Source organism: Hemitrygon akajei, chromosome 16 (genome assembly GCF_048418815.1).
Source record: "Hemitrygon akajei chromosome 16, sHemAka1.3, whole genome shotgun sequence".
Classification (NCBI taxonomy): Eukaryota; Metazoa; Chordata; class Chondrichthyes; order Myliobatiformes; family Dasyatidae; genus Hemitrygon; species Hemitrygon akajei.
In genome coordinates this window covers 12,323,177-12,343,250 of record NC_133139.1, presented here as the reverse complement: position 1 = coordinate 12,343,250, position 20,074 = coordinate 12,323,177, and the positions used below count along the sequence as shown (strand labels likewise).

At 43.0% G+C, this 20,074-nt stretch overlaps 1 protein-coding gene across 8 annotated transcripts in view; it reads left to right on the top strand.

The window, feature by feature from the left end:
* Nucleotides 1-20,074, top strand: part of cbarpb (CACN subunit beta associated regulatory protein b) — a 262,852-nt gene that overhangs the window by 196,282 nt on the left and 46,496 nt on the right. For all 8 annotated transcript variants that reach the window (XM_073068267.1, XM_073068259.1, XM_073068261.1 and 5 more), the window contains one exon: nucleotides 17,294-17,474. In XM_073068267.1, the coding sequence (XP_072924368.1) occupies nucleotides 17,294-17,474 (181 nt within the window). The remainder of the gene's footprint in view (nucleotides 1-17,293; nucleotides 17,475-20,074) is intronic.

The window sequence follows — 20,074 nt, the reverse complement described above, 5'->3', positions numbered from 1 at the left end:
GGCACGGGTGCAGACACACCCAGTCCTGAGACACCAGGCAAGCTCATTTGATTCCAAATAATTTGTTTATTGTTTATTACAGAATGTCCCTCTGGTGCTTCCCACTCCCTCCTCTCTCCCTTCCTCTTTTCCTAACCATGATTCCCCTCTCTCTGCCCCTTTCCCACTCTCAGTCCACAACAGAGACCCATATCAGGATCAGGTTTATCATCACTCACATACATCATGAAATTTGTTTTATTTTTGTGACAGCATTACAGTGCAATACATAAAATTACTACAGAATCGTGCAAAAGTCTTAGGCACCCTAGCTATTTATATATGTCTAAGAGTTTTGCATAGTACTCTGAACCTTGTAATTACTCAAAGATATCCAATTTTATAGTTATTGTGGTGAAATGGACAATGGAATTTTAATTTATTGTTTAGCATGCAGAGAAAACAATCACCAGGTGTCATTTGTGATTGACACTAAAGATTCACCAGTTGCTGGAAATGCAGAACACACACAAAATGCTGGAGGAACTCAGCAGGTCAGGCAGATTCTATGGAAGGAAATAAACAGTCAATATTTTGGGCCGAAACCCTTCAACAGCAATGGAAAGGAAGGTGGGATAAGAAGGTTGGTGGAAGAGTAGGACTACAAGCTGGTAGGTCATTGTTGAGACCAAGTGAGGAGGAAGGTGTGTGGGTGGGGGAGAGGGATGAAGTGAGAAACTGGGAGGTGATAGGTGGAAAAGGTAAAGTGCTGAAGAAGAAGGAATCGAATAGGAGAGGACAGTGGACCATGGGAGAAAGGGAAAGAGGAGGGGAACCAGAGTGAGGTCATGGAAATGTGAGGAGAAAAGAAGGGGTGAGTAGTGTTATGTTTTGTAACTTCAAAATATTAAATGAATTCAAAAGAAACATGGGAGTCCAAAACGGGTGTAGTTCGAGTTTACTTTAAGCTATGGTATAATGTGGTAGCGTGATGATGCATGCAATTAATGTATTTTTACATATAACCCAAAAGTAATTATTTAAATGAACAAGAATGCTTAATCCAACAATATAAGTAGAAGATTACTCAATTATTGAAATATTAAATATGCAACAAGAGGGGAACCAGAATGGGGATAGAAAAATAGAGAAACAGAGAGGGTGGAGAAACTGGCAGAAGTTTCTGCCGTCAGGCTACCCAGACGGAATACAAGAAGTTGCTCCTCCAGCCTAAGTTGGGCCTCATTATGGCAGTAGAGGAAACCATGAACTGAATGGGAATGGGAACGGGAAGTCAGATTGAAATGGGTGGCAACTGGATAATCCTGCCTTTTGCAGCGAGTGAAGGTGCTCGACAAAGTGAGCCCATAGGCTATATGGCATCTTCAGCAAGTTTGGGTCTTTGTTGCTCATGCCTAAGTGTCACCGCATTGTACAGTTCATGCAGTGAAGACGTTCCTTCAGTGATGTTGGGTAGGACGTTCTACAATTTGGGCGTGGAGATGATGGAAGAATGACAATGTTTTTCAGTCAGATTAGAGTTCAGCTTCCTGTCACACTACAGACTTGATAACTTTCTGCTGTCGGTGCCTTTCAAGGTTATGCAGATCATGGGTGTGGGAAGTTCTGCCAAAGAAGAATTGTTAACTTACCGCTGTGTACTTCGTACTTAACATTTAGAATGATGACATGTCAAGAGTTTGAAGGATCTTTCCAAATTTATCAAATGCTAATTAATGCAATAGCGGTCTATTAATTTTCTATTAAATTAATTTTCAGTCATTCTCTAATTAAATACTTGTCAAGCATGTATGAGTGTCCCTGGGATAGAAATTGATTGTGAGGCTTTTCTCAGGTTTCATGGGGAGCGCACTGATTTTCCATCAACATCGCAAACTCCCCCAGTCTCCAGAAGAAAAGTCTCCAGAACCTCAGTCAGGTTCTCCTTATTTGTCACATGTACAATGAAACATACAGTGAAAATGCATCATTTTCGTCAAATTAAATCAGCGAGGATTGTGCTGGGCAGCCCACAAGTGCCGTGACACTTCCAGTGCCAACATAACATGTCCACGACTCTAACCCTAACCCATACGTCTTTGGAATGTGAGCGGAAGCTGGAGAATCCAGGTCACAGGGAAAACATACAAATTCTTTAGAGGCTGTGTCAGGAATTGACTCCAATCAGTGATCGCTGGTACTTTAATATCATTACACTAACAGCTATGCTAATGAGCTGACCTCCCTAGAAAGGGGAAGACATTTTAAGTGCCTCAGCATTTCCCAAGAAAGTGGAAGGTTTTTTTAAATTTTAAATGTACTCCTAGAACCAGAAGGGGTGGAAACCCCTGACCACTGCTCATCCACTCCAGTTCATTACTGTCCACTCCTCCCAGGACCTGCTTAAGAGCTGAGCCGACAAGGCCGTTGGCCTGACCCCAATTGCTTAGCTTGGCAACTGGGACGGATTTCCACTGATACGTTAGCCTTCAGTTTCAGTCCACATTGTTCTCAATCTAGAAACAGCCCTCAGTCAAAATACTCTGTTTTTCTCTGCCATTTCCCCATCCTTTCCTAATTTGGAAAGTATATTGCAATACTGTAAGAGTAGTTTTTTTCACACAGAGGGTGGTGGGTGCACGGAACGTGCTGTCAGGGGTGATAGTGCTGCGATACTCAGAGGATGCTTGCGTATGTGCATGATTGGAGGCCAACTTTTGAGCTATCTAAAACTTGTCCACAGCAGAGGTCAAGAAAACAAGTCATACACTCACCATCCATTGTCAACCAACCTGATCCCAATGCATACCATAATTCTCCAATAACAGAGGTCTACGATGAGGTCTTGGAAAATGTAGAACACTTTCCGGATCTCAGGAGCTTGAGTGTCATTCTTCAGTGTAAAGCCTTTCGGTATCTGAAGAGCATTCACTCAAATCCAAAGCAAGGCTCATGGTTTACTGGACAACAGTGCTGCCTGCCCTTTATACTCTCCTGAGACATGATCTGCTAACAGCAACTACTTCAGTACCCATGGAGCTGGAGTGGATACAGTTCATCCTTGTTTGTGAGGAACGGCCTAAAGAAAAGGTTAAACATACTACGAGGGGTGATTGATAAGTTTGTGACTTAAGGTAGAAGGAGTTAATTTTAGAAAACCTAGCACATTTATTTTTCAACATAGTCCCCTCCTACATTTACACACTTAGTCCTGCAGTCATGGAGCATACGGATCACGGACCTCCAGAAAGTGTCCACAACAGGGGTGATTGATAAGTTCGTGGCCTAAGGTAGAAGGAGATGAGTTATACAGCTCTTGTTACATGCACATGCAATTCAACTCTTTGAGTGATTATGCAGAAAGTTTGAAGTTAATAACTCATCTCCTTCTACCTTAGGCCACAAACTTATCAAGTTATTAACTGATGAGTTTATTAATTTCAATCTTTCTGCATAATCACTCAAAGCATTGAACTGCATGTGCATGTAATGAGAGCTGTATAACTCATCTCCTTCTACCTTAGGCCACGAACTTATCAATCATCCCTGCTGTGGACACTTCCTGGAGTTCCAAGATCAATATGCTCCACAATTGCTGGACTAAGTGTATAAATGTAGGAGGGGACTATGTTGAAAAATAAATGTGCTAGGTTTTCTAAAATTGACTCCTTCTACCTTAGGCCATTAACTTATCAATCACCCCTCGTAAGTTCATTGTGACTGGGATTGTTGCTGTTTTTAACTCTCACTGTCAAACCCGTAACTGTATTTGGAACTATCACAGGCAACAGCCGCTGAAGCTCATCGTGGGGTTCTTTTGAGGTGGAGTGGTTAGCACACCGCTTTACAGTCCCAGCAAACTGAGTTCAATTCCCGTTGCTGCCTGTAAGGAGTTTCTACGTTCTCCCCGTGATTGCATGTGTTTCCTCCAGGAGCTCTGGTTTCCTCTCACAGTCCAAAGACGTACCAGTTGGTAGGTTAATTGGTCATTGTAAACTGTCCTGTGATCAGGCTGGGGTTAAGTCAGGGATTGCTGGGTGGCACAGCCCGAAAGAGCCTGTTCCACGCGGCTTTGCAATAAAATAAAAATAAATTAAGCCATTTTAGATAGTTGTCAAAGTAAAAGTAGATCCCCATCTTGGATCAGAATCAGAATCAGGTTTATTATCATTGATGTATGTCGTGAAATTAGTTGTTTTGCAGCCACAGTACAGAGCAAAACATAAAAAATGAAATACTGTAAGTTCTGAAAGGAATATTAAAAAATAAATACAGTAGTGCAAAAAAGAGAAAAATAGTGAGGTGGTGTTCATGGGTTTATGGACCATTCAGAAACCTGATGGCAGAGGGAAGAAGCTGTTCCTAAAATATTGAGTGTGTGTCTTTAGGCTCCTGTACCTCCTTCCTGATGATAGGAATGAGAAGAGCGCATGAAATTTAACACAGACAAAGAGTTGCACTTTCGTAGGACCAACCACGATAGGTTGTACACAGTGAATGATGGAGCATTGAGGAGTGCTGTAGAACAAAGGGATTTGGGAATACAGGTCCATAATTTATTGAGAGTAGTGTCACGCAAACATGAGGAATTCTGCAGATGCTGGAAATTCAAGCAACACACACACACAAAATGCTGGTGGAACGCAGCAGGCCAGGCAGTATCGACCCGACACGTCGACTGTACTTCTTCCTATAGATGCTGCCTGGCCTGCTGCGTTCCACCAGCATTTTGTGAAAGTAGTGTCACAGGTAGATAGGGTTATAAAGAAAGCTTTTGGCACATTGGCCTTCATAAATTAAAGTGCTGAGTGCAGGAGATGGGACATTATATTGAGGTTGTATTAGACATTAGTGAGGCCTAACTTGGAGTATTGTGTATAGTTGTGGTCACCTACCTACAGGAAAGATGCAAATAAAGTTGAAAGAGTCCAGAGAAAATTTACTAGGATGCTGCTGGACTCAAGGACCTGAATTATAAGGAAAGATTAATTAGGTTAGGACTTTATTCCTTGGAACTTAGAAGATTGAGGGGAGATTTGATAGGGGTACTCAAAATTATGAGGGGTATAAACAGGATAAATACAAGCAAGCTTTTTCCACTGAGGTTGTGTGGGATTACACCTCGAGGTCATGGGTTAAGAATGAAATGTGAGAAGTGTAAGGGGAATATGAGAGGAAACTTCTTCACTCAGAGGGGCCATGAGTGTGTGGAATGAGCTGTCGGCACAAGTGCATGTAAGTTTGATTTCAACGTTTAAGAGAAATTTGGATAGATACTTGGATGGTAGGGGTATGGAGTGCTATGGGCCTGGTGCAGATCAGTGGGAGTAGGCAGTTTAATAAATGGTTCAACCTGGACTGAATGACCTGATTCTGTGCTGTACTTTTCTATGACTCTGTGACCCAGATGGTGAGGGTTTTTAATGAAGGATGCTGCCATTTTGACGCATTGCCTTTTGAAGATGTCCCCAAAGGCTAGTGCCCGTGATGGAGCTGGCTCTGTTTACAGCCCTCTGCAGCTTTTCCCGACCCTGTGCTTTTGGACCCTCCATACCAAACGGTGATACAACCAGTCAGAATGTTCTCCACGGTACATCTGTAGAAATTTGCTAGAGTCTTTGGATAAGTTCCACCGTGAGGACTTAAATGCTTTCATTAGGAAAGTTATTTTTCTCCATCAGATGTAGCATTTTCCATTTTTGATTTCCATCTATCACAATTTTTTTCTTTACCTCCTTCCTCTCTTCCTTTTTCCCAAGGCTCCTCTTCATCTGATGGATTGTCCCTGACAGTAGCTCCCCAACTTTCTTTGTCTTTCCTTTATTCAAACTGATAGCTCCTTCCTCCTGATGGCTAGCCAAGGCAAGATGTCAAGGGCAGATTTTCACACAGAGAGTAGGGGGTGGGGGATGTGTGGAAAAAGATGCCAGGGTGTGGTGATAGAGGCAGATACATTAGGGTCATTAGAGAAGCACATGGAGGAAAGGAAATTGGAGGGCTATGTGGGAGGGAAGGGTTGGATTTATCCTGGACTGTGCTAAAGGGTCGGCACAACATTGTGGGCCGAAGGGCCTCAACTGCGTGGTACTGATTTATGGTCTATGTTTTCAGTCTGCGCAGTTAATTACATTTAATCTCTGTACTTCTTGAACTGATTTTGTGTCATGAAGAGGAAGTTAATGGGATCTGGAGTATTCAGCCTCAAGCAGTGCAAATCACAAAAGCCATGCCATTAATATATACGGTTTTTTAAGTTTTATTCATAGAAACTGCAAATTACAAATGATTCACCAGTACTTGGACCTCCTGCAGAACCTATGAAATGCTGTCAGAAGCTAAAGGATAACATAATTAAGCAGATTGGTACAGCAATGCTATTTTTCGCAGTGAGATACCTGCTGTCTATTGCATGGCATAATAAATTATAATGCCAGTTATTTTGTCCTGAGACTCTAGATCAAAACCAGCTAGCAATGTTCCTCCAGTTCTAAATTTAACTCTTCAGAAGGCATATTGGGGCTAACGTTGTGAAGCATTGAAACTGTTCTCACACTCACAACACAGTGGTCTGCACTCAATACCCACTTTATTAGGTACCTCTGTGCTCCTGCTCATTAATGCAAATATCTAATCAGCCTATCATTTGTGCATAAACACATGCAGATATGGTCTAGAGATCCAGTTGTTGTTCAGACCAAACATCAGAATGGGATAGAAATGAGATCTAAATGACTTTGACGGCTGAATGATTGCTGGTGCCAGACAGGGTGGTTTGAGTATCACAGAAATTGCTAATCCCCTGTGGTGTTTTCACACACAACAGACTCTAGAGTTTATGGATTGGTGCAAAAACACAAAAAAAAAGAGTGAGCGGGAGTTCTGTGGGCGGAAATGCTTTGATAATGAGGGGCGTTAGGCGAGAATGGCTGGGTTGGTTCAAGCTGACAGGAAGGCGAAAGTAACTCAAGTAACCACATGTTACAACAGTGGTGCGCAGAAGAGCATCTCTGAACGCACAACACATCAGACCTTGAAGTGGATGGACTACAGAAGCAGGAGACTGTGATCATACACACAGTGGCAACTTTATTAGGTACAGGAATTGCCGAACAAAATGGCCACTGAGTGTATGTTTATTCTGGATGTGAAGGCATGTGGGAGCTTTCTTCAAAACATACAGTATTTCCAATGTTGGTGTCAGATGGGGTGGTTTGAGTATCTCAGAATTGGCTGACCTCCTGGGATTTTCACACACAACAGTCACTAGAGTTTACAGAGAATGGTGCAAGAAACAAAAATAAAATGCCTGGTGAGCAGCAGTTCCGTGGGTGAAAATGCCTTGTTAATGTGAGAGGTCAGAGGAGAATGGCCAGACTGACAGGAATGGTTCAAGCTGTCTGGTAGGTGACAGTAAGGTGATTACCTGCCTGGAGTCAGTGGTCGCATAACCAGGACTTGTGATACGCACCGGCTGCTCGTACGACCATCCACCACCTGCTCCCCTGGCTTCACGTGACCCTGATCAAGGGCGAAGTAGGTGCTACACCTTGCCCAAGGGTGACCTGGAGGTTGGCAGAGGGAAGGAATGCCTTACACCTCCTTTGGTAGAGGTGTGTCAACACCCGCCACCTTATATACTCAGTATCTGCTTTATTAGATACAGGGGGAACAAATAGAGTGGCCACTGAGTGTACATCATCAGTGTGGAATTAAACTAAGGTTCTAAAGCTTCAGAGTTTACCTTATTTTGTGCAATAAAGCAACAAACACCTCAGAGAAATGCCGGTGATGATTATTTGAAGCAATTTCACCGAATGCCTCCTTTTGTCAACTGCAGTTGTTATGGAAGACTACTGGAATATCCAGATCTAAGTCTTAAGAAATAAGATTTGTACAAGACATTGGTGAGGCTTCATTTAAAGTACTATTTATTATACAGTGTGGAGCAGGTCCTTCCAGCCCCATGAGCCGCACTGGCCACCAATTTAACCCTAGCCTAATCACCGGACAATTTACCACGACTAGTTAACCTGCTAACACCCGGTGCATCTTTGGACTGTGGGGGGAAACCGGAGCGGTCAGAGAAAACCCGCGAGGGTCACAGGAAGGAACGTACGCTTTGTTTACACTGGACATCGGAATTGTACTGCAAACTCTAATGCCCCGAGCTGTAATAGTGGCCCGCGAATCGCTACGCCACCATGGCGCCCATCATATTAAGATCAGTTTTGGCACCCTACAGATGAGAAAGATGTCATTAAGCTGGAAAGGGTGCAGAGGACTCAAGGGACTGAGTTGTGGAGTGAGGTTGAGCAGGTTAAGGCTTTTTTCATTGGAGCGTAGGAGAACAAGGGATGATCTTAAAGAGGTGTATAAATTTAAGAGGGGGGTAGACACGACAAAAGTGTACAAATCTTCTCCCAGGGTTGAGGAATCAAGAACTAAAGGGCATAGGTGTAAGGTGAGAGACAATAGACAATAGGTGCAGGAGTAGGCCATTTGGCCCTTTGAGCCAGCACCGCCATTCAATCAGTACCCCGTTCCTGCCTTCTCCCCATATCCCTTGACTCCACTATCTTCAAGAGCTCCATCTAACTCTTTCCTATCTTTAAGAGCTCTATCTAACTCTTTCAGGGGGCAGAGATATATTTGGCACTTGGGGGGGGGGGCAACCTTTTCACCCAGAGAGTAGTCTGTATATGGAATAAGCTGCCAGTGGAAGTGATTGATGTGGGCACGTTAAAAACATTTAAAAGGTATTTGGACAGGTACACAGATAGGAAAAGGTTTAGAGCAGGGGTTCCCAACCTTTTATATGCCAGGGACCAATACCATTAAGCAAGGGGTCTGTGGACCCCAGTTTGGAAACTCATGGTTTAGAGGGAAATGGGTCTGGCTTAGATGTGAATTTTGGTTAGAATGGACCAGTTGGGCCCAGGGGCCTGTTTCCAAGCTCTGTGACTATGAAATAATCTGAATTAATTGAAGGTCAGAATCTGTTAGTCAGCTTTGGATAATCATACAGTTAGATGAGATTAGTTCATTGTCATATGCACCAGGGTGGAATGAAATTCCTGCTACTCATCTTCTCTGGGGGTCTGAATCTTGATAACAGTCTCATAATCTCCACTGAGTAAGCACAGATATCAACAGCAGGTGTGGGCACAAGTGGGCTCAGCCACAAGGCCCTACGTCAGATCCAGAATCAGGGTCATTACCAACGACATATGTCAAGAAATTTATTGTTTTGCAGCAGCCGTACAGAGCAATACTTAAAAATTGCTATGAATTACAGCAAGAATATATAAAACAATAAATACAGTATGTAGTGCAAAAAGAGAGCACAAATAGTGAGGTAGTGTTCATGGGCTCGTGGACAGCACCGAATTCTGACGGCAGAGGGGAAGAAGCTGTTCCCGAAACATTGAGTGTGGCTCTTCAAGCTCCTTTGCTTCCTCATTAATGGTGGTATTGAGAAGAGGGCATGTCCTGGATCGTGTGGGTTCTTCATGAAGTTGCCGCCTTCTTCAAGCACACATTTTCAAATGTGCTCAGTGGTGGAGAGGCAAGTGCCCATGATGGTGCTGCTCGAGCCTCCAGCCCTCTGCAGATTTTTCCAGTCCTTTGCAGTGGCCCCTCCACACCAGTCAGAATGTTCTCCACGCTACATCTGAAGAAATTTGCTAGACCAGACCTCCACAAACTCCCAATGAAATATAGCTGCTGGCATACCTTCTTCGTAATTGCATTAATATGTTAGGTGTAAGCTAATTATTTAACATGTTCAAATAATTCGCTTATGTTCATTGCCAAGGTCTCACATACAAAGGCTATGTGTGTGGGAGCATTTCAGTTACAGAGAATGGTGCAAAAATCAAACAAAAACATCGGATGAGCAGCAGTTCTGAGGCCAAAAATGCCTTGTTAATAAAAGAGTTCAGGGGAGAGTAGCCAAATTGGTTCAAGCTGACAGGACGGTGACAGTAACTTAAGTAATCACGTGTTACAACTATGATGTGCAGAAGAGCATCTCTGAACACACAACACTTTGAACCTTGAAGTGGATGGGCTACAGCAGCAGAAGATCACGGACATCCACAGAGTGGCCACTTTATTAGAGGCAGGAGGTATCTAATAAACTGGCCACTGAGACTTTATTATCTAACCAAGGTGAGATCTAACTGAGTCTTTATTGTCTAACCACAACTATGCTTTAAAAATTATAATCAATTTTTTAAATTTGTCCTGGCTAATTATTTTATGCAGATAACAGTTAACCATAAGATTGTAAAATATAGGAGCAGAATTAAGCCACTTGGCCTATTGAGTCTGTTCTGCCATTCAAAGATAGCTGATTTCTATTCAACCCCATTTCCCTGCCTTCTCCTCACAACCCTTAATCTTCTCACCTGTCAGGATCTTATCAGGCCCTGTCTTAAGTAGAGCTAAAGTCTTGGCCTCCACAGCCCTCTGTGGTAATGAATTCCACAGATTTACCAGAATCTGGCTAAAGAAATTACTCATCTCAGGTTTAGAGGGACATCTACTCATGGGGAAGGATTTGGCAGCAAAGCCCAAGGGAAAAATCCTGAGCTGAGACTGTGCCCTCAAATCCTAGACTCTATTAATGAATCTTGCTATCCACATCGAGGCCCGCTGGTGGTCGGGGTTACCATGAGGGCAGTACGACATGGAGAGCAAGCTGTTCCCCATGTAGCAGGATCCCCCTCTCCACGAAGCTGAAGAATCCAAAGGAACGGCAGAGGCAGATGTAGTTTGGCACCAGCAGCATCGCAGGATTGCCAGTCAGCATTGAACTCATCATAGGGCTGCTTTAAGGACTCCAGCTTCGGATTTTTTCCTCCTGAAGCCTTCTCCATGAGTGGGTATAGCTGCAAGGCAGTGGAGGTTTGAGATCAGAGTCTTCCTTCTCCTAGGTGAGCTGCTCACCGCAGTGGCTGAAACCCATCTGCCTGAAGCAACTGGTTTTAAGGTGCCAGTAACCCGCCTTTCCTCTTCTCCGGTCAGTAAAAACAGTTTCACCAGGCTCGATAGCTAAGCCACACGTGAAGACCAAAGCTGGACTTGGTTCTCAGTAGTTATTTGAGGTGTGCCCCTTTGGTAGCATTTCATAGGTAGTGGGAGCTTATCCACACTACCACCCCCAACTATATCAAACTTATGGAACCTCTCTACATCGACTAATATGATTTAATTTATTTTTTATTTATTTTGAGATACAATGCAGTTCAGGGCCTTCCAGTCCAATGAGCCGAACCACCCAGCAACCACCTAGTTAACCCTAGCCAATTTACAATGACCAATCAACCTGCATCCATGTACGACTTTGGACTGTGGGAGGAACCTGGAGCATCCAGAGGAAACCCACACGTATCCTGGCTGTGTCGGGATTGAACTCTGGTCTCCAAAATTCCCCGAGCTGTAATGGTGTTGCGCTGTCCACTACATGACACTCAAAAAAAGAGCTGCTTCTCGCATTTTGTGAAATGAAATACCTTTAAAACAACTTACAAAATTATTCAGGGAAAAAATTGGGGAACTAACCATCTTTTATAATAATAAAAGAAAATAATAATTGCTGGCTGAAAAGGCTAGGTTAATTTTTCTAACTCTCCAAATAGTGCAAATCCAATCATGGAGGAAATAATATCATAATTGATTAATTAGACAACTAAAGAGCTAAAGTAACAGATTTGTAAAGGATCATTTGGCAATTCAATTGACAGGTGTTTATTCCAATTCCATTGACATCGATATATTAAGTGGAAACAGAATGGATACACAGGAAATCTTGAGTTTACATGTCACATATCTCAAACCGTGTCCAGGATAGCAATTGCAATGGAGTAAAAGGAAGTTTGCCCGACTGGAAATATCTTCTGAAGAAATCTCCCTGTACTATTTGCTTTCACATCCAGTGTAAATTTACGCTCAGTGGCTGCTTTATTAGGTACAGGAGAATACAGCACAGAATAGGCCCTTCAGCCCTTCTAGTCCATGTTGAAACCATTTAAACTGCCTACTCCCATCGACCTGCACCGGGACCATAGCCCTCCATACCCCTACTGTCCATGTACCTATCCAAACTTCTCTTAAATGTTGAAAGCGAGCTCACGTAGATCTCTTCTGCTGGCAGCACATTCCACACTCTCATTACCCTCTGAGTGTCAATGAGGCCATTGAGTGTAAGTGAGTGACTGTGAGTAACTTCAAGGTTTTAGAATAGTAGCTAAAACAGGATCAATGAAAGATCAACCAGAGTGCAGAAGACAATGAACTGTGCAATTGCAAATATAAATAAATAGCAATAAATAACAAGAACATGAAATAACACAATAAAGAGTCCTTAAAGTGAGATCATTAGTTGTGGGAACATCTCAATGGATGGGCAAGTGAGTGTAGTTATCCCCTTTGTTCAAGACCCTGATGGTTGAGGGATAGTACCAAATAAAATGTACTGAGTGTTTGTTCATGGTCCTCTGCTGCTTCAGCCCATTCACTTCAAGCTACGACATGTGCATTCAGAGATGCTCTTCTGAACACCACCGTTTTAATGCGTGGTTATTTGAGTTACTGCCACCTTCCTGTCAGCTTGAACCAGTCTGGCCATTCTCCTCTGACCTCTCTCAGTAAGAAGGCATTTTCACTCAGGGAACTGCCGCAAACTTGATGTTTCTTTTTTGCACCATTCTCTGTAAACTCTAGAGCAGGCGTTCCCAACTTGGGGTCCATGGAGCCCTCGGTTAATGGCAGAAAAAGGTTGGGAACCCTTGCTTTAGAGACTGTTTTGCATGAAAATCCCAAGAGATCAGCAGTTTCTGAGGTACTCAAACCACCCTGTCTGTCACCAACAATGGTCAAAGTCACTTAGATCACATTTCCTCCCTATTCTGATGTTTGGTCCAAATAACAACTGATCTTCTTGACCATGTCTGCATGCTTTTGTGCGTTGATTTGCTACCACATGATTAGCTGATTTCGCATTTACATGTGTGTACAGGTGTACCTATTAAAGAGGTGAATGATTATATTTCTTAAGATTGGGACAATTAAGAATAAATTTAATTAGAACATCAGAAGGTGAGATTAAAAACCACTGATCTGTACATCCGGCATTACCAGGAATCATGGAATATGCTTATCTCATCAAATTGAGAGATAAACCAATCTGTGATGGGACCTGTGAAAGGCTGTTAGACCAGCAGAATGTGAGGCAAGGTAACAGTAATACTGACAGAATCCTTGGGTGCTACATAATGCATGATTCAAACTTTAAAATGGAAGGGCAAAAACAAAGAGTAGCACACAAAAAAATGGTGGAAATACTCAGCATGTCAAGCAGTATCTGTGGAGAGGAATAAACAGTCAATGTTTTGGGCCGAGACCCTTCATCAGGTCTGTTTATTTTCTTCCATAGATGCTGCCTGACCTGCTGAGTTCCTCCAGCATTTTGTGTGCATTGGGTTAGATTTCCAGCATCTGCAGAATCTCCTGTGTCTTCGAGAGCAAATAAAAGACAAGCGTGAAACTGGTTGAAGGCCAAGATTATTACTAGGGTCAAAGAGGTTCTTGTCAGGTTGGAAGGTTCTGGAAAATGCAGATATTGATCCCAGAAATGTAGTAGGCTGAGGATCCCTGTGGAGGGTAGAAATTATTTATTTATCAAGATACAGCCTTCAAGCAATTCCCTGATTTAATCACGAGACAATTTACAATGATCAATTAACCTACAGGCAAGTAGTTCTGTGGGAGGGCATAGGGGAGTCCGGAGGAAACCCATGTGGTCATGGGGAGAGCGCACAAACTCCTTAGAGTCAGCGGCGGGAATTGAACCTGGGATGCTGGTACTGTAAGGCATTGTGCTAACCATTACTGAGATAAACCAGTCCCATGGGCTGTGAGATAATCGCAAAAGATGAATGACACTGCAAGTGTCAGAAGACTGGAAAGTGCAGGGATGGATTTTTTTTTTGCAAGCATTAAAAGCAAGTGTGCAGAATTCAAAAAGTAAGCAAAACGATGAACGCAAAAGACCCTCATCTTGTTTCCGGTCCACACAGATCAGTACATTCTCACACATGTTGTGCAATCCTAGAGGGTTTAACGATATGATGCAAGGGCCCATGGAACAACATCTTTTTAATTTTAAGCACAAGAGATTCTGCAGATATTGGAAATTCCAACACACACAAAGTGCTGGATGAACTCAGCAGGTCAGCGAGCATATACAGCATGGCAAGGAATAAACAGAAAACATTTCGGGCCGACCCTTCATCAGGACTGGGAAGAAGCCAGGAGAAGAAGCTGGGGGGAGTTGAAGGAGTAATAGACGTGACCAAGTGAGAGGGAACACAGGTGGTAGGTGAGAGGGGGTGAAGTAAGAAGCGGGGAGATGATAGACGAAGAAGTAAAGTTCTGAATAAGAAGGAATCTGACAGGAATCAGAGGGAAGTGATGGGCAGGTGAGGAGAAGAGAAATGGTAAGAAGTGGTCCAGAAAGGGGAATGGGCAAAGAGGGGGGGGGGGGGGGGGGAGAAATTACTGGAAATTAGAGTTTTTGACCTCTAACACCAAAAGGCGTACAATTCATACATATTTGGGCTTCAGCTCTTCAGGGACAACAGCGGACAGGTGCTTAACTGTTTCCTCCGATACTCCACTCTTTGCCAACCTGACAAAGCACCAGACCATCACCATGAATAAAATATCAATCAGTGGAATGCCACTTGAGGACGTTAAACATTTATCAGCTAATATTACGTACAATTATTTTCAGGTATGCTATATGGTCAAGTATCATGAGTTAGATGGTAACATTGAAGAAAGGTCAAGTATTGAATGCACGTTCTTACTTGGCAACTATTGTTTGGCGCAGAATGGAGATGAAATCTGCAGCTCTGTTTTCCAATCCAGTTTCCCTGAGAATACGTTCCTTGGAGAGGGAACAGGAGTGTGAAATTTGCCCTGTAATCTTTAGATCCTGATTTAGCTCCGAGCAGAATCACAATCAGAGCCACCTTTATTATCACAGTCTTACATGACATGAAATTTGTTGTTTTGCAGCAGCAGTACAGTGTGAAATTACTATAAATTACAAAATAAATAAATAATGCAAAAATAAGAAACGCTGAGGCAGTGTTCACGGACCTTTCAGAAATATCATGGCAGAGAGGAAAAATGTTGTCTCTGAATCATTGAGTGTGGGTTTTCAGGCTCCTGTACCTCCACCCTGATGGCAGTAATGAGAAAAGGGCATGTCTCAGATAGTGGGGGTCCTTAGTAATGGACATAGCCTTCTTCTGGCATGGCCCTTGAAGATGTCCTCAATAGTTGAGAAGGGCTGTGCCGGTGGTAGAGCTGGTTGGATCTATAACATTCTGCTACCTCCTGCGATGCATTGGAGCTTCTCTATGATGCAACCAGTTCAAATGTTCTTCATCATATATCCAGAGAAAGTTGCAAAGTTCTTTTGGCGGTATACCAGTTCTGTTTAAACTCCAAAAGAGTAGGACATTATCCCATGATGGGATAATTTCAAAGGTTCAAAGGTACAATTTAATGTCAGAGAAATGTATACAATATACATCCTGAAATGTTTTTTCTTCGCGAACATCCACGAAAACAGAGGAGTGTCCCAAAGAATGAACGACAGATAATGTTAGAACCCCAAAGAACCCCCCACCAATTCCCCTCCCTCCCACATGTAAGTGGCACCGAGCAACAATCCCCCTCCCTCCATTGGCAAAAAAAAGCATTGGCACCACCACTGAACACTCAAGCGTGAGCAAAGCAACAGCAAAGACACAGACTTGCAGTTTCCCCACAGACCGCATTTCATCTGGTATTCAATATACTGCAGGTTCTCTCTCTCTCCCTAATAAGGGAACATAAGAACATAACATAAGAACATAAGAGATAGGAGCAGGAGTAGGCCAATTGGCCCCTCAAGCCTGCTCCGCCATTCAGCAAGATCATGGCTGATCTAATCTTAACTCTAGTTTTCACCGAATCCCACAAGGCAACAGTGCCAACCAACAGGGCACCATGCCACCCATTTTATTTTATTATTCATCCCACCCAAACCCATGTGATCGCCCGGGGGAAAAAAACCGAGTTGCCAATTGAGGAGAAAAAATCTGGAAAATTCCTCTCTGGCCCATCCAGGCTATTGAAAACTGGTCCAGGAGATCACTTGGCTGATCTAAACCTAGCCTCATGTCCACTTACCTGCTCGCTCACCGTATCCCCTAATGCCATTTTTATCCAGGAAAATGTCTATCTCCGTTTTGAATTTATTGAGGGAGAAGGGAGTGTCTCTATTTTCCCAGCAAACAGTGAGACAAAACAAACTACATGCTGGTTTACGATGTTAAAAGTCTGTTACGTCGCATTTTTCGAGCTCTGTGCCTGAAGATTGCAAAGATCCCAGGTCTCCAGGCACACAGTCACAGATAACCTGACTCCTGTCGTGACACCGACCTGTGATCCGCCCATCTCCAGAGCCCGGAGATCCCTAGGCTTCCGAATCCGAGCCAGACTCTTAGGCCAAGCCTTTGGGGTGCTGAACAACAACGGCTGATCGTGGGACCCCGAGAGTGGGTCCCATTCCCACAAAGAACTGTAGTCAGCGTGTAACTCGATGTCAGGGTCTTCAAAAGAACCCTGAAAGGCAAAAATAGCGATATTAAAGATGGAAATAGAGCTGTTTCCGTAGATGCAAGCAAAGGATTTGCTGTTAGGTGCCATTAACCATCCTATGATTGCATTGATATGTTGGTCCCAGGACATGTACTGGGTGATCTGTTAGTTTTTGTGTGAGGGAGCAGTTGGGGAGGGTTTGGAGTTTGTGACTATTTATCTTTTTCGTGTGGGAAGATTGGTGTCTTTTCTTTCAACAACTTCCATGGTTTTTCTATATATCATGGCTAGCTGGAGAGGACAAGTCTCAGAGTTGTATTCTGCATACAAACTTTGATAATAAAATGAACCTTTGAAGTCCTCTGAGGTGTTGACACCCAGGAACCTAAAACTAGTTTCGCTTTCCACCACTGACCTCTCAATGAGGACTAGTGCATGTTCTTCTGGCTTCCCCTTCCTGATATCCACAGTCAAGGTTTGGTCCTGTTAGTAAGGTAGGCGTGACACCATTCAACCATCCAATCTATCTCACTCCTGTATGTCTTCTTGTTGCTATGTGAGATTTTACAATATGGTAACTAGAGTAACCAAAAGCAAAATGACAATAACTACAACTGAAAGCATTTTATGTCTTTTAATTTCTTTCTTCACTTAGGTATACTCTGACCGAAGGGGATTTTCACCATTTAAAGAATGCTCGATTAACTCATTTGCACATCTCACCACCTTCACTGAAGATAGTAACAATTCACGAGTGCGAATCCAGTGAGAATAATAACTTGGCTGTGACAACCCACACCCCATCGTCCTCCAAAACCAACCTTTCCATTTTCCAGGCAAGTAGCAATTAATCCTCATCTTTAAAGACTGTTGATATGGTGATAATCTGAGAAGGATGTGAATGGAAAGTGCTACTTTGCTTCCGTTGTCTCAAGTTGTGATTTGTGCCTTTAGAGATCACTGTCATTACTAACTTTCTCCTTAAGTAATAAAACAATCTAATATGTATGTATTTTTCAAAATTCCTAACTGGTAGATTAGAATCATGAAGCAATATTACATGGAAACAGATCCTTCAAACTACCAAGACCGCATCAACCATCAGCCATCAACCATCTATTTAATCTGACATTAAATCCAATTTTTTAAAAACTCCCCATATTATCATCAGATTCTATCACTCATGTACATTAATATGCAAAAGTCTTAGGCACAGCTATATAGCTAGGATGCCTAAGACTTTTGCACAGTACTGTTTTCGTCAACGTGGTGTGGAAAGTGAGTTTGTAAATCTGGCAGGAGCAGAGGATGCTGGAAATGGTGAGGGTGAAGTGCCATGGTGGGGGGGGGGGTGGGACAGGTGGCAGAGAAGGAGTGCCAGGGCTGGGGGTGGTGCAGGTGCAGACACACCCAGCCCTGAGACACCAGGGAGGTCATTTGATCGCAAACAGTTGGTTTATTGATCATTACAGAATGTCTCTCTGGTGCTTCCCGCTCCCTTCCCCTTTTCCCAACTATGGTTCCCCTCTCCCTGCCCCGTTCCCACTTTCAGTCTATGATAGAGGCCCATATCAGAACCAGATTTATCATCACTTAAATGTGTCATTAAATCTGTAATTTTTCAGCAGCAGTACTGTGTAATACATAAAATTACTACACTACAGTGCAAAGGTCTTAGGCACCCTAATATACATGTGTGCCTGAGACTTTTGCACAGTACAGTGTACACTAGATGCAATTTTCCATGGCCTGTTAACTTCACACCCTGGACTTCTTTGGAATGTGGGAGGAAGCTGGAGGAAGCCGTGAAAATATACAAACACACACAGATAGAGCCTGAGGTCAGCTTCGAACCCTGGTCTCTGGCACAGTGAGCAGCTGGGGGTCTACTCCATGCTTGGGTTTCAGCTTTAATTGCCATTACGATTTATTGGTTCCCAAGGGGAACAGACCAGACGAGTAAGTTCGTCCAGTAGAACTGCACCATGTAAAGGGCCATCGTTTTTCCTTGGGGACAAGAGGCTGTCAAGATAGCTGTGAATAAGTATTGGGTACCGTAGTGTAATGTTCAGGTTATCTTCTGTCATCAGGGGAGAGTCAAAGGTTATAGGGAGAAGGCTGAACATGGAATTGAGAGGGATAATAAATCAGCCATGATGGAATGACAGAGCAGACTCGATGGGCCAAATGGCCCAGTTCTGCTCCTATGTTTTATGGTTTATACACAAATTGCACCCATTCAAGCTCTCCTACCCCAAAAACAGGAGCTTTCCAGCTCCTCGCAATCCCGTCTCCAGCAGCAGGCTCTGTGAAATTCTGCCCCCTTTAAAATGATATGCAAGATGAAAATGCTGCTGTTTTATTGAACTTTCAAAAAAATTGAGTATTTACATGTAAAGTGTTTCAATTTTGCTTGTTCATTTGCCAGAAGATTAATGTAGTTCTCTGGACTTCAGCACAGAGAGAGAGAGACAAAGATCAAATTTAAGAACCACTTTCTCCTCTTTGATTGCCTCCAGGTTGTCATCTCTCCGTACCTTCTATCACTCCTGTACCACCTTCCCTCTTGCTTCCCATTCTCTGCTCCCCAAGGGCTCTAACAAATTTGTACTTTGTTAATATTTTCGCAAATTATTCCTTCTCCTCACCATTTCTACTTCTCCTTTCACTGACATCGTACACTCAGTGGCCATTGTATTAGGAACACCTGTAAACCTGCTCATTAATGCAAATATCTAATTAATCAATTATGTGGCAGCAACTCATGAAAGCATAAAAGCATGTAGATGCGGTCAAACTTTAAAGTTAAAAGTACGTTTATAATCAAAGTAAGTTTATACTGTATACAATCAAGGGGTTCAGTTGTTGTTAAGACCAGTCATCAGAATGGGGAAGAGATATGATCTATCTGACTTTGACCGTGGAATAATTGTTTGTGCCAGATGGGGTGGTTTGAGTATCTCAGAAACTGCTGATCTCCTGGGACTTGCAGGTACAGCAGTCTCTAGAGTTTACAGAGAATGGTGTGAAAAACAAAAAGCATCCAGTGAGCTGCAGTTCAATGGGCAAAACGCCTTGTCAATGAGAAAGGTCAGAGAAGAGGGGCCAGACTGGTTGAAGCTGACAGGAAGGTAGCAGTGAGTCAAATAACCACTTGTCACAACAGTGGAGTGCAGAAGAGCATCTCTGAATGCACAACATGTCAAACCTTGAAGTGGATGGGCTACAGCAGCAGAAAACCATGAACACACACTCAGATGGCACTTTATTAGGTACAGGAGGAAGAGCAGCCACTGGGTATATAAGAGGTAACTCATAAAATGGCCATTGAGTCTACTTGTACTGGACCTGTACAAGGATACACATGAATAATACCAGAGTCTATTGATATTTATGGCCGTACAAACTTTAATAAGAACAGAATATGCCCAAAGCA